This window comes from Poromitra crassiceps, assembly GCF_964638095.1.
Source record: "Poromitra crassiceps genome assembly, chromosome: 8".
In the NCBI taxonomy this organism is placed as follows: Eukaryota; Metazoa; Chordata; class Actinopteri; order Beryciformes; family Melamphaidae; genus Poromitra; species Poromitra crassiceps.
In genome coordinates this window covers 22,398,164-22,412,830 of record NC_139629.1, presented here as the reverse complement: position 1 = coordinate 22,412,830, position 14,667 = coordinate 22,398,164, and the positions used below count along the sequence as shown (strand labels likewise).

Sequence of the window (14,667 nt, the reverse complement as noted above, 5' to 3'; positions counted from 1 at the left end):
CACACACACACACACACACACACACACACACAACACACACACACACACACACACACACACACACACACACACACACTTTCAAGCTGGGTGTCCCTCTGGCTAGCCTCATTGAGGTGATTCTATCTCATGGATGGGGTCAGGCCAGGTGCGTTATGGACTTAAAAAGACTATTCCAGTGGGAATAGAGGAGTCCACTCAGCAGCTAGATGTGAATATTTCAGGGCCTTGGTGGTCGGCTGGTCTGGCTTCGGTCATGTTTTCCTCAGGCCATGACAGATACAGCATTATCAAACATTCATCACACACAGCGGGGAAATAATGAAGGCATTAAAAATACAACAGGCTGCCAACAACAACAGACATGGATGTGTGTGTGTGTGTGTGGGGGGGGGGGGGTGCTAGAGGGTGGAGCCTCCACTAGAGGGCGGAGCCTCCGTGCTGGAGAGTACTCTGATGTGTACTAGCCTGTATACAAAAAGTACTATCTTTATGTTGACATACTTTACTAACCGTTTGTTTGGGAGCTATGCAGCCATCCTCTTGCCGTGGTGCAACCAGGAAGTAAACAGCTCTGGTGACAATTTACACTAAACATGTGACACTGCACATTTGAGACCCTTTATTATGTCGATATTTGCTGTAAATGCATCAATACATCATTCAGTAAGATTTTTACAGCCCTATAACTGGAGGCGGGGGGTATGGTACATTTTACCTTGATTGTTCTAAACAGCCTTGAATTTTCCATGTTCATGTTGGCTTTGTGGTGGAACTGGAACCAATTAATTCAACATACTGGTAGATTTGTTTGGCTACGTATTTTCCCTGCACAAAGCCACTATGATCACGCCTCATGCCTAAACCCTACCAATTACCAATCACCAATTATCTCTCCTCATGACTAAACCCAACCAATCAGAGGCAGAGTAGGGCGGGTCATCTATCTGCATCTCGAAAATATGCGGCCAGGCTGCCCATCCCCCAAACTGCAGTAGGCCTACACACCGCGCACACCGAGCGACAGCGAGGGCAAGACTAATTAGCCTAACTAATAGCCTGCCCTACAAAAACAACATGGAGATGGAAAGCAACGGGACTCAGGTAACGTTAATGCATTGAAGTTTTCCGTGTTTTGGTTTGATGCTAATTAAGTTATAAGTGACAGAATCGATTTCCACGTGTTTTCAAACTAACGTTAACTGGGTCGTTTGAGTAGCATAGCCCTACCGTTCTGGCGCAGTTTACTTTAACACGCTGTTGTGCGAGTTTGTAATGGAGAGAGTATATGGCAAGCGAGACTAGTAAAATTAGTTTGATGTGTGCGCATTGTCTTGTGTTGAAGGCAGTTAGAGCTATCAGGTGTTGCTCAAATCCTCATAGGGGACGACGGAGAATTTGCTTTTTGCATTAGGCCTTGGCCACACTGATCCGTCAGAAAATGGACAGAATTATTGAACGGACAGATGTCTGTCCGATGAGAACTGAGTCTACGTCAAACCCCTCGCCGAAAGCGCCGGGGCTGCTCCGCGGCCGGCGAGCCTGCCTGCGCAGCCTGCGTGCAGCTCCTTGGAAATGTGACTCGATGCAAATGACATGAACAGCGCGAGTATAATATAATGTAGATCATGTGCAGATAACTGGAGAGAAGTATGCACTACATTCTCCCCTTGGACTAACTTCTAGTCACTGAAATCCTAGTGAAATCACACAATTTTACTCATTTTGCTGGGGAATCCCTGATAGCCTCGTTCACCGCCTTGGTCATCTTCTTTGAAAAGTTGAAACAAATCTCGGAACGCCTCCTCTCGAGACCTCGACTCTGATTGGCTAAACGGACAGTGACTATCCGACCATCCCATACGTCCATCCAGAAAAAGTTCATCTCTCTTCAACTTTCTGTCCATCAAAACGTATGCAAATTTTCTGGATACTACGCTTCTGAGTGCTCCACGGACAGTCGGACAGTTGTCATTGAAAATGAATGGAAGTGAACAGAGAAATGAACGCACACGGACAGACACCACGGATCAGTGTGGCCAAGGCCAAGGTCCTTGCACACAGAGTCCGAATTGTTCGCTGCGTTTTTTTAATCCGTCATCCGGGAAAAAAACGTCACGCACAGATACCTTGCCCACTGAGGCCGATGCGTTAATTATCCAATCGCAACGAAAAGAAAACTACCGCGATCCTATTGATCCACAATAGACCCTTCTCACGGGGGCCATTTTGTGTCGAGAAGCCAGGGTAAACACAGGTGCAAGTAAAACACTAATGAGGGTTTCCAAATTCCAATCATGGAAGTTGGAAACCCTCATTAGTGTTTTGCTTGCACCTGTGTTTACCCTGGCTTCTCGACACAAAATGGCCCCCGTGAGAAGGGTCTACTGGCAGTGTGTCTGTGTGGCTCTCTGTCTCCCCCCCCCCCCCCCCCTTCCCCATACACACACACACACACCGCGTCCCGCATTCCAAGCTGGTCTGCAATCACCTGGCACATTCTGTCTTTTAATTCCGAATCTCTGTATTCCTGCTTTGCCATAAAATGCTTTGTGCTGGGAGACGAACTGAATTAACTTCTCAGACGCCATTTTTCATTGTGAATAGCAACACTACGGCAGCTCTGGGTGGTCAAACACCTGTCAAAACGATTTCATGGATGCGGAAAAACGCAGAAAATCGAACCTCGTCCGAAAACTTAAATGACGGACGTAATTGTCGGACTCGGTGTGTCAATGATGATTGACACAAATGAGGTCGTATTTTTATTTTTTTCGTGCGTCAATTTCGGACGAAAAAACGGACTCTATGTGCAAGGACCTTTAGGCTACACTTTTGGGGGATTCTCTATTCTAGTCCGAGCAGATGCCCTCTCTCGCCGCAAGAAGAGAGGCCTCTTACCACGGAGTCATTACGCCAAAGAACTAGTTGCCATGCTGCCATGCCATCAGAATTAGTTGCCATACCGTTTCATGCCATAGATCTTATCGCCATGCCATACTTGAATAAAGCTTGCGTGTTAACTCTACCCTCTGGTCTCTCATGATTGAAATGGTGGTCTCGACCTAGTTTCAAGATGAAGACCAGACACGCTGCCTCGCATCACATGTAATCTAGTGACCTCATCATATGTAATCCTAGCGTGACAAGTGTAATTGTCCGTGTGATGCACCTGCCTATATGACGCCGATAATGTCGTCAGTGCCGAGGCTATGACGTGGCAGTATTTATAGCCATGCTCAGCGGGTCATCGTTCTCTTTCCCTGATCTTCTGGTCGCTGTAGGCTACCTGAGCTGATCGCATCCCGTTCTCTGAAAGCTGTGTTTCGCCCCACCCACCTCCCCAGTCCACCACCAATGTCTTGATTCCTGAAGAATCCCCTACAGGGGGGGATTCTCTATTCTAGTCCGAGCAGATGCCCTCTCTCGCCGCCACGGAGTCAACACAAAATCGCCAGTTTTTTTCTACATAGATTCTGTCTTATCTAACAACAAATTCAGAAACTTCTGTAGGCCTACTATTTCATATTTTCCATAATAAGTGTGTCACTAGGCTATATGCCAGCATTTGTTACAAATTAATTGTCAGTTGTAACAATGCCATAACAGCAGTGTTGAGGAAACTACTTTGAAGTGCAAATAATATAATTTGGCCACAGTCCCCCCCCCACACACTGAGCTGCTATTTCTGATGGTTCGTTTCCCAACTTTGTCCCACCTTAAGGTTGTGAATCTTCAGCGTGTGAAGGCACTGGAGCTCTGGCTGAAAATAAACAATGTCAAGCTGAACCAAGTCAACGGCCAGAGGAAGTATGGTGGACCACCTGAAGGTGAGAGAGGCCCCGCTCCGGGAGCCTGGCTGTCCAGCCCCAGATAGAAAGGAGCAAGTCTGTGTCTGTCTGTCATAGGTGATGATGAGGTCATACGCAAGATGAATGAAGGTACACAAGCGCCCAGTGGGAGACAACTGCACTCTGGAGCTTTCCCCCACCCCATCTTTCATCAGTGATGTCACTCTCACATATGCGTTGACATTGCGACATCATCAGTGATTAAACAGTGACAGTGACATCTTCACTGAAAAGGATCGCTGATGATGTTATAGATATTGTGACGTGATAATCAGTGATGATGTCATCAATCCTTTCCCTGCTGAGGTTATAAATTGGACGACTCTTGCTCATAGCCCAGCCAATAAAGCCTGAACTTTTATTTCGAACATGCTTAAAATAGTGTAACACACATTCAAACTAAACAAGAACTAAGCGATCAGTTCAAACCTACAGTATAATTTCAACAAAACCAAGATATTATGCAGTCAGGTAGAGACAAAAAAACATCACAAGGCCATCCATCCCATAGCTGTTCTGTACAGATGGTTTTCACCAGAGCGCAACCCCACAGCACTTCCTTTTTCTCAGCATTCGGCAAACTGCAGAAATATTCACTTGACAGAGTTACTTTTGTTTTCGCTGCTCAGCTGTATAGACGGTTTTCACGGAATGGTCAGTCCTGCACTTGAATGTTTTTTTTTCTTTTATGTCCATAACAAACACTGCAACAGGAAGTGAGCGGGGGTTCAATTTAGAATGTTTTTGTTGTCAAGTTAAAACCGTCTATAAATGTGTTTAGTGTTTCACATGTTTTCATTTCTTCACTGCAGTTTTTCCATAAGTTTACTCCTTTTGACTGTGACACAATATTTAGGATTACTCCTTCCTTAGCTTTTATTCTTTGAAGATACATATTAATCTCAAATCAGGTTTACTGTCTCATCTGGAACGACTCCTGGATACTGTTTGGTAATTGTTTATTTTTTTTAACTCTATACATAATTTGAACAGTTTTGAAATCGACCAAATCTTTGAGTTTTAGTGATTTTAGTTGAATGAAGAGGGGGTTTGTTGGTTCTCTGTAAGTGGCTTTATTTACAATTCTGATGGCTCTTTTTTGAACGATGAAAATTGGATCTGTATGTGTTTCTCCACACTTCCACACAGTAGGTAATATATGGGAGTATGAAGGAACAGTACAGGGTGTATAGTGAAGCTTGATTTTTGGAAGATCTTTTGCTTTATATAGTATTGCAATTGATTTGGATAGTTTAGCCTTAATGCAGTTTAATGTGACTTCCAACATAATTTATTATTATCTATTATAACTACAAGACATTTATTTAATTTCAGACACTTTCGATTTCTACATCATTTATCATGAGTTATTTGAGCGATTGCCAAAAAATATGAATTTTGTTTTGCTTAAATTAATTTGTTTGTGGATCTTATCAAACAATAAATAAATTGAATTATTTACTTGAAAATGCACCGTTCTCATCCCCTGTCCGCCCCTCTGGTTCTGGTAGTGTGGAAGGGCCCTGCCCCAGGAGCCCACTGTGAGGTCTTCATCAGCCAGATTCCGCGGGACATCTACGAGGACCTGCTGATCCCCCCGTTCAGCACCGTCGGGCCGCTCTGGGACTTCCGCCTCATGATGAACTTCAGCGGGCAGAACCGAGGCTTCGCCTACGCCAAGTACGGCTCGCCGGAGCTTGCCGACCTCGCCATCCGCCTGCTGCACGGCCACGTGCTGCAGCCCGGCACTCGCCTCTGCGTCCGCCGCAGCACCGAGAAACGCCACCTCTGCCTGGGAGAGTTGCCGCCTAGCACCAGGAGAGAGGAGCTAATGCAGGTGTGTTCCCCCTCCGATACTGCAGGATCACTGTTGGGGCCGGTGTGAGAGATTGTTCCTGTCTGAAATAGGAGAAAGTGGTAGCAGTGTGACTTAATGGTTTAGAGATGCTGTCCTGTAATAGGAATGTCGTAGGTTTAAGGCCGTTTCACACAGATACGGTGCGAAATTGCGTGCAGATTTTCCATATTGCAGCCTATGCACACAGGTCCGGTGCGAATTATTCACATTTCCACGTAAAATTTCTGTCAATGGAAAAACAGTGAGAAGAGAAAATGGAGTCAAGCAGTAGCAGCGGACCCCAAATTTGATGCTAAATTGCTAGTTAGTTAGCACTTGGATACAAGTGGCTAACGTTAGCTCCATCAGTTTACAGCAAGTAAATTACGTTACATAACGGCTACATTACCATCTTCAGCGAATCCCAGCTGCTGGGCAATCTGAAGCCATATGTTGTCCTTGATTTTGTTGTTGAGGTAGTCGTCGCGGTGTTTGTCGTACAAAATTGGATGTTGAGAAACCAAATTGATGAGCCGTTCCCCCATTTTAGCAGCAAGCTACCCAGGAAGCTAGCTACAGTACTGGAGTTATGACATCAGCTGTAAACAAAGGATTTCATTGACCAAACATATTTTTCCGCAGGTGGGAAAAAAATAAATAAATAGAAAAGGCATCAAAGTGATTAACCTTGGTGAAGATTATCCTGCTGAACCCAAATTTGCATTCCCATAAACTTTTGTTAACCACAGATTTGGTTACAGATTATGCATTTAAGTGAAATCCCCAATCTAAAACCCCATAGACTTTTTCCCTGACGAACCAAAATGGCGGCGATTTCTGGTTAAGCTTACAAAAATACGTCATCCCTGTGGTACTCCTATGTACTACTAAAGTTCCAAGATCAAATCCACATCTTTTTTCAACAGGAAATAGGAGCTAGCGACTAGCTAGAACTAGCAACCTCCTTGCTGGTCAAATGTTTGCAAACAAGCACATAGATTTATTTTGTTCGTTCATAGAAGTAAAAATGAATGATGAAAGTGAATAATGAAGTGTTGTTATGTTTCCAAGGTGCTGCGTGGTCTGACGGAGGGGGTGGAAGGAGTGTCTCTGAAGACCGGCCCTGGTATAGAGGGGATGTCGGCTGTGGTCGCCTTCTCAACCCACTATGCTGCTTCCATGGCCAAGAAGATGCTGGTGCAAGGTAGGGTTAGATGCTGGTGGAAGGTAGGGTTAGATGCTGGTGGAAGGTAGGGTTAGATGCTGGTGGAAGGTAGGGTTAGATGCTGGTGGAAGGTAGGGTTAGATGCTGGTGGAAGGTAGGGTTAGATGCTGGTGGAAGGTAGGGTTAGATGCTGGTGGAAGGTAGGGGAGTCGGTGAAAAGGAGATTTGGTCCAGTCGGTGTGGGCCTCCTCTGATGTGGTGATGGATAGGGTGCAGTTTGAGTGACTGTAGAATTGATCAGTACTACACTGATTGTCTATGGGAAGCCCTTTGATCAGATTCCAAGTGTGTATTGATATGTAGTAGCCTACTAGTAGTAGACTTTTAAACATGCCCCCCCCCCCCTCCTGCAGCAATCTTAACAGATGCCACTTGCTGATATTCTGCCAGCTGTATCTACCAATAATGTTTTATTTTTTTTATTTTGTTGATGATTGGTATCATCAATCTCTTTATCGTCCTTCAAAATGATCCAATCTCATATTGTGAGTGAATATGGGCCGATTTAGATTGTGGGCTGATCGATGGGTGCATGGCATCCCTAGACTGATCCTCAACAGTCTCTATCTGTCACTTGAATTACTTTTTTAACAAGTGTGCCTTTAATCGCTTCTGCATTTGCACACTCTCCTCTTTGTCTCCAGCTTTCAAGAAGGATTTTGCCTTGGCTGTCTCTATCAAGTGGGAGTTATCGGTCAAGCCCAGCAAGGAGGATCTGGCATCTCCGCAGCGACCCCCAAAGGGCCCCCTGCCGTCACCCGTCAAGCCCCCCCGCCGCCCCCCGAAAGCCCCTCAGTCCTCCTCGGCCCTGCCCCCTCGCCTGGTCCTGCCTCCGTCCGCCCCGCCGGGCTTCTGCAGAGCGGTAGGAGGGCCCGCCGTGCCCCAGCCTCCTCCTCGCCCTCCTCCCTGCTCCTCCATGACGTCCCCCCCACAGGGGCCCCTCGTCGCCAAGCCGGCGTGCTCGGTGCTCCTGCTCCATAAGGTGTCCGAGGTGTTGGGCGGAGGCCGGCCGCTCTACGAGCTGCAGTTCAGCCACGCCGGCTCCGACGGAGTTCTCTACTTCTTCTACAGGGTGTATCTGCCCGGGGTGAGGGTGAGGTCGCCCTTCATCGGCCTGGTCACCACCCGGCCGGGACCCACCCCCGCCTCCGTGCTGGAAGAGGCTCACCGGGCCGCGGCCCTGCAGGTCCTCTGGGCCATGTACAGTATGTCGTTTGTTGATTTGTTTTAAATGATTAATGTTGGTTGATATTGTAATTATTCATGTTTATGAAAGTAAGACTTACTACTACAACAGCCTCCAAAAATTGTCAAAATACACTGATATTGATTTGTTTAGGTGGCTAAATTACGTTTTAGTTCTTGGCCCCGTGTACTAGAGAGACAGAGGTCTGGAGGCTGTTGCTTCAGAGTGCCGGGTCTTGATAAACGGTGCGCTCAGCGTCCAGAACACTGTACCTATTTCAGTTAGTGTATGGAACTAGCTGATAGGACCCCACTTCAAACAAACTGAACTATCCCTTGAAGGCGGGAGCTCCTTTTTCACAAAATTTCTCCTCCATGAAGTGTGCAGACGTAGTTGTCGGGAGAATTTGCAAATTGAGACCCTAACCCTAACCCATCAACAGCAGAGTTGATGTCTGTGAGTGCTGTCAGTAATCTCTCTCTCTCTCTCTCTCTCTCTCTTTCTCTCTCTCTCTCTCTCTCTCTCCCCTCCTAGCCCCCATCCTCCCCCCCTCTTTAGACTGGGATCCAGAGAGGCTGATCCCCCTCTTGATGACTCCTCAGTCAGGGGCTGACTTGATGAAGCGGGTGAGTAGACTTGTTCAACTCGTAAAGTTGCTACCCGCCTCTCCCCTTGTCCGTGTGGGAGAAGTGACCTGGGAAAGATCTGTCAAAGTGAGACTGGTAACCGTTGACACTTCTCCGTAGGTCCGGTTAGCTTAGCTATTCGAATTTATCCACCGTAGGACTCCGTAGTGCAGTGCCTTTGCTGTGTCATTTACACGTGTTGTGGCTTCTGTCGCCCACTAGTGGGCCCATGGTTGTGAACGGCGAGACATTTTCTTTTTTTCCCGTTTGAATTGTGCCATGAGGTACACATATGGGTCCCTATCGTTGCATCGGCGCTGTTTCTAGGCCGAGCGCCTGGCGCAGCTCAAATCAGTGGGCGTGGACCAGCGCACTTGATATCGTCGTGCTGGCGCTAGACGCAGCCTCAACCATTACAACCACGCCTTTTAAGCGTAAAATTATGCACCGTCATGCTCATTGGATAACTGCAATAAACGAATCGCACGCTTGCCTTTTTAGCTCCAATTCCAGTGATCCCGCAAAACCAGACGAAAGCCAAACGCTCTGCCCCCCCCCCTCCCTTCAACCAGTCTGTCTGTCTGCATTATAGGCTATTATTCTATATTATTATGCTTCTCAAACCAATCTAACTGCAGTTTCAATACTGCAAGCATGTAAATACGCTACACTATAGCAAGATCAAAGTGAAAATAATGTTCTAAACGCATCAGCTAGAAAAATATAGCCTATTAGATTGGTGAAAGTTTGTCCAGAAAGATATCATTTTCTCTCGCCTGCTGCAGGAAGGATGATGCACATAAATATAGCCTACATTATGTAAAGTCATTGCATAAATGTGTTTTTATTGTAAAACTAAATGTGAAGTAGGGCCAAGTTATTGGAGCGGACATCACAGTATAGCACATCACAGAAGCGCGTTCCGCAGCGTGTTCCGCTGTCACTTATCTAAATCACGTTAAACCCACAAGGGGTATATATAGGCTCAAGAGGACATATATGTTTCACATAGGGTGGTGTTTCATTTCGATGTTTTATTTGGTCCAATATTGAAATGTTCTACAATTGCAGGTTGTCTTACCATTACGCATTATTTTAGATCTACCTTTTATATCTATTTCGGCTCATTTGGTTGCTATTTAGTAGCGAAATGGAGGACCCAATTGCATGCTGGGACATTCATAGGCAGTAAACTTACAACTGCTATTTCCTATGGGAAGCTGGGTGCTGCTATGTGTTGTGTCTGTCTGAGCGAGGGAGTCAGAGAGAGAGAGAGAAGGGTGACAGAGAAGAGGCAGAAGAGCACTGGCGCACTGAATAGGCCTGGTTTCAGAGAGAGACAGAGAAGGGTGACAGGGGAGAGGCAGAAGAGCACTCCTTGACACTGGCGCACTGAATAGGCCTGCTTTTCAAAGGCGCAAAGCGCTAAATGTAGGCCAGGTGCGAAGATATCAGTAGGCCGGTAGTTAGCGCCGACACGCCCACTTTGGCCCATTCTGGGACTGCGCCACGCCCATTCGGCCTAAAGCACATTTGGCAGCGTTAAGCCATATTGATATCGTCCCAAAACAGGCGCAAGGCACGTTTTTTTGCGTTTAAGGCCCGTTTTAGCGCCGAAGGCCTGTGGGAGAATAGGGCCCATGATGTTGGTCATTTTAAAAGATAACTTTGCAAGTCAAGAAAGTCGCAGTTTGTCATGAAACTGTTGCACTCGAAGTTATAAATCAGAAGACTACACACAACCAGTCGCATACGTGACATCTCTCCCGCCAGGCCATGTTGGTGTTGGTGTGACGTACAGTATACTGTGGGAGATGAGAGATGTAGTTGATTGAGCGGTTTCATACAAAACTAAACGTTACGTTTCAGTTTTATGACAAACGGCGGGTTTCTTGAAATGCAAAGTTAGGGCCTGTGTCCACCTAGCGTCTTTTTCCGACCGTTAAACGCTGGAAGTACGCTGAGAAGCAATTCACATCTGAAACTAACGTTAGTTCAGTGCGGTAGTAGCTTGATAGCGAACATTAGCAAACAACACACATACAGTGATTTAGCTCAACACTCACCGGAAATATTAAGTGTCTAGCAAATCTGCTCCCACAATTGAGCCTTTCTGTCTCTGTTGCGATAGTTTCTCCATATGATTAGTTGCCAGAAAAGGAGCAACCGACACCAACGTCTTTCTGAAAAGTTAAAATATTTTCAGCTGGAAGCGCTGGGAGTCGGGCGCACAAAAACACCGGAGCGCTGTGAAAATAGACGCTGGGCGCTGCGCACTTTCTCTAGACGTCCGTGTGTGCCCGCATACGCTCTCCCCCCATTGGAAACAATTGAAAATAGATGCCGGAGCTGATGAAAAGACGCTAGGTGGACACAGGCCATAAGTTATCCTTTAAATTGAGGGGGAAAAATCACATAAATAAAAAAACATAGATGAAAAAAAAAAAGTGTTGTCTCTCGCCGTTCACAAACATGGGCCTTTTTCACAGTCTACACAGTCTCTCACAGCAATTTTCTGTCTAAAAGTTATGCTGAACACAGGTGCAACCAACTCATTAATTAGGGCCCCAGCACTGGAACACCTAAATGGACTGGAAGTTGGAAACCCTAATTAAGGTTTTGGTGCGCCTTCCTGCCTTTTAGACACAAAATGGCTGCTGTGAAAAAGGCCAGTTCATATTTTTTTCGAGGCTGGTGTGTAGCTGAAGTAGGAAGTAGGCAGTGACTTTGGCTCTCGATTGTTCCTGTCCCTGCAGTCCAGGCAGCCAGAGCTGTACGAGAGAGAGCTGCTCCATCATCCTCTGGCGAGCAGCGGCCTGGCCGCCCTCAACCTCATCTGACCTGCAAGTGTTCTACGTTATTTTAAAGATGTATGTTTTAATGTACAAAACTATACAGCAGTCACTTTAAGTTCAGTTGTCCCTAATAGAGGCTACGGCTACACTCTCTTTTGAAATTTGACTCTTGAGATCAGATTTTGTTGACTTCACATCATGTCGTGCCGCCTCACTGCTGCTTTCAGTTTGTGACACTGCAGAAAATGTGCAGTCTTTTCTTTTTTTTTGGGGGGGGGGGGGGGGGACTATTCAAAGCCATGTTTGGTTTGGCTGTTGCTGTGATCGAGGCTCGTTAACACTGAGCACTTTAGTTTCTACTCGTTTTATAAATGTTATAAATGTTAGTTTCTACTCGTTTTATAAATGTTAGTTTCTACTCGTTTTATACATTTTAGTTTCTACTCGTTTTATACATTTTAGTTTCTACTCGTTTTATAAATCTCATAGCAGTTTGTCTTTGTATGAAGGATGCAGATTAAAGCCCTCCACTGTTCGTGCAACATTTTCATTCATTCAACATCATTGATTTCTCGCACCTTTTTCATTATTACCTAGGGCTGTCACTTTTTCCCAAAATAAAGTTCAAACGAACTTTAATTGCCCGAAATTCGTTCGAATATATTCGAAGTTTTTTGGTTAATTAAAATTTTTTTTTTTTTTTTTTTTTTTTTTTAGTCCAGGCCACCGGGCATCAGCCCGACGTGTTAGCTTGGACGCTCACAGTCACAACACTGCCCCACAAACTTGGCTGCATCCAACTCGAGACAACTTTTCAGACCCTGGAGACAATCTTTCTCAGAAGAGACTAACGTGACAAATCTGGAGACTTTTTCTGATATGGGATTAACATTACCAGCAAGCAGCAGTTGGTTAATTTTGGTTCATAAAAAAAAAAAAAAAAAAATTCGAACAGTCAATTTACATATCGAACACGAACCCCTCCCCCACATTCGAAGTTGCATTCGAATTTCGAATGAAAAGTGACAGCCCTATTATTACCACTGAATCAGTTCTTCTTTCCTAAGTTAGCTCATCCCTAATCAAATGGGCTTCACCTCATGAACAACTCAAAGATAGAATAAATACATTTGTCATGTTTCATTTCATTCTCTAAATCAATAAAGAGATCAAATTAATTTTACAAAAATATACAGTCCGTCAGCTAAGAAAATAAATGTGTATTAAACACAACACAACACAACAAACGCACCCATGCACGTGCGTGCCGCACACACACACACACACACACACACACACACACACACACACGCACGCACACACTCCAGATACAACCTGATACCGTTTATATACCTTATAACCTTTGGCCACAGAGTTTGAAAACATTTCTGTCTGAGACAATATTTAGTCAGTTTCCCCTTCACGATCTGCTAGTTAAGTTGTACCTTGATACTATGTTGCAACTGGTTTCAACATAACATTTAGTATCAACTTGACATCCTTACTTACAATCAACAGGCTGCTGGTGAAAACAAATCCGTTATAGCACAGGATCCAAAGAGTTTCTCCTGTTGGGCAGATTTAAACACAGAAATCTCAGAATGTTCTAATGATAAATTCTACCTGATGTTTCCCACCAAACCTTTAGGATTGATCATAAAATACTTTGCGTGACTCAGCGGTTAGCACTGTAGCCTCACAGCAAGAAGGTCCCGGGTTCGAACCCCAGTCCGTCCCCAGGTCCTTTCTGTGTGGAGTTTGCATGTTCTCCCTGTGTTTGTGTGCGTTTCCTCTGGGTGCACCGGTTTCCTTCCACCATCAAAGACATGCATGTTAGTGTTGGGGTTAATACTCCTGTCAGTGGCAATAAAAATGGAGTTGGTCCCCGGGCGCTGCACTGAGGCTGCCCACTGTGGCTGCCCACTGCTTCTAGTTCTAGGAAGGTTCCTAGTAGAGGATGGGTCAAATGCAGAGGATGAATTTCCCCACGGAAATAATAAAAATTAACTTCACTGTTTTTGCTTTCCTCCTCGCCTTCCCATCAGAATGTGTGATCACCTCTTGGTTCGACTCTGGCTCTTTTGCCTCAGTGGACTCTAGATCATTGAGAGAGAGAGACTCTTTTCTGGACAAATATACTGAACAAAAAACACTTTCTTTTTGCTCAAATTTTTCATGAATTTAACTCAAACTTAAAGACCTTGTCTATCCACACAAAATACTTCTCTCCCATTTTGTTGACACATTAGTATGAACACTTCTCGCTTGCCAAGTAAATCCATGGACCTGGCAGGTGTGGCATTATAGCTCCACCACTCTAAAAGAGACAACAACACAATGCCACAGATATGTATGGCATAGTTGTGAGGGAGTGTGCGAGCGATTGGCATGCTGACTGCAGGAATCTCCACCAGAGCTGGTGCCCGTCCCGTGAATTGAATGTTCATTTCACTACCATAAGCCATCTCTAATGTTGTTTCCAAGAATTTGGCAGTGCATCCAACTGGCCTCACAAGCGCAGACCACGTCATCTTTTATGTCAACTCATTAAAAATTAACCTTGCTTGCAAGATGGATAACCTTGCGAGATCAAAAGAGAATTCTCTCGACGTAATCCATCTTGCCATGCACAGGCAGTTAAGATGATTGGCTTAGAAACCCGAACCATGGCCGGCTCGTCGAATCAGCGGCAGCCTTAGGCGGGCTTAGGCTCATCTGGGCAAGTAGTGGGTACATGGTCTTTGTAGTTCTTTTCACTCGTCAACATGGCTGCCGCCGCGGAAGTGACAGGCGGTCTGAATGAAATTGAATGTAACGTTCCCAATTCTATGTATTAAATAAATAAAAACGACCCTCAACATTTGGGAAGGATAAGCCACACAACTAGTTCGTTATAATCGAACGTCATGCTTTGAAGGCGACTTTACGACGATGAGGACGGTGAGGACTCAATCAATGATAGACTACCACGGAGATCAGGCACAGGCACCTTCCTCCGGTCGCAAACGTGACGTCAGAGGCATGGCGATCTGATTGGTTGAAGTTAACACGCACCAGCGGTGATAGACAGATGGGTCATCCAATCACCTGCCAAGTAGCTTGGAAAAAGTGCCCGCCTCCGTCAGCGGGTTGGATTACTGCATTCCCAGA

The 14,667-nt window shown here is 45.5% G+C and overlaps 1 protein-coding gene across 1 annotated transcript; it reads left to right on the top strand.

Moving 5' to 3' along the window:
* Positions 1-1,074: 1,074 nt before the first annotated feature.
* LOC310780561 (dead end protein 1-like) lies at positions 1,075-11,562 on the top strand (the record flags this gene model as incomplete). The annotated part of the gene is made up of 7 exons (XM_083641111.1): positions 1,075-1,101; positions 3,722-3,827; positions 5,360-5,685; positions 6,757-6,889; positions 7,555-8,115; positions 8,655-8,722; positions 11,479-11,562. The coding sequence occupies 7 exons, from the start codon at positions 1,075-1,077 to the stop codon at positions 11,560-11,562; spliced, it is 1,305 nt and encodes a 434-aa protein (XP_083497237.1).
* Positions 11,563-14,667: the final 3,105 nt, after the last annotated feature.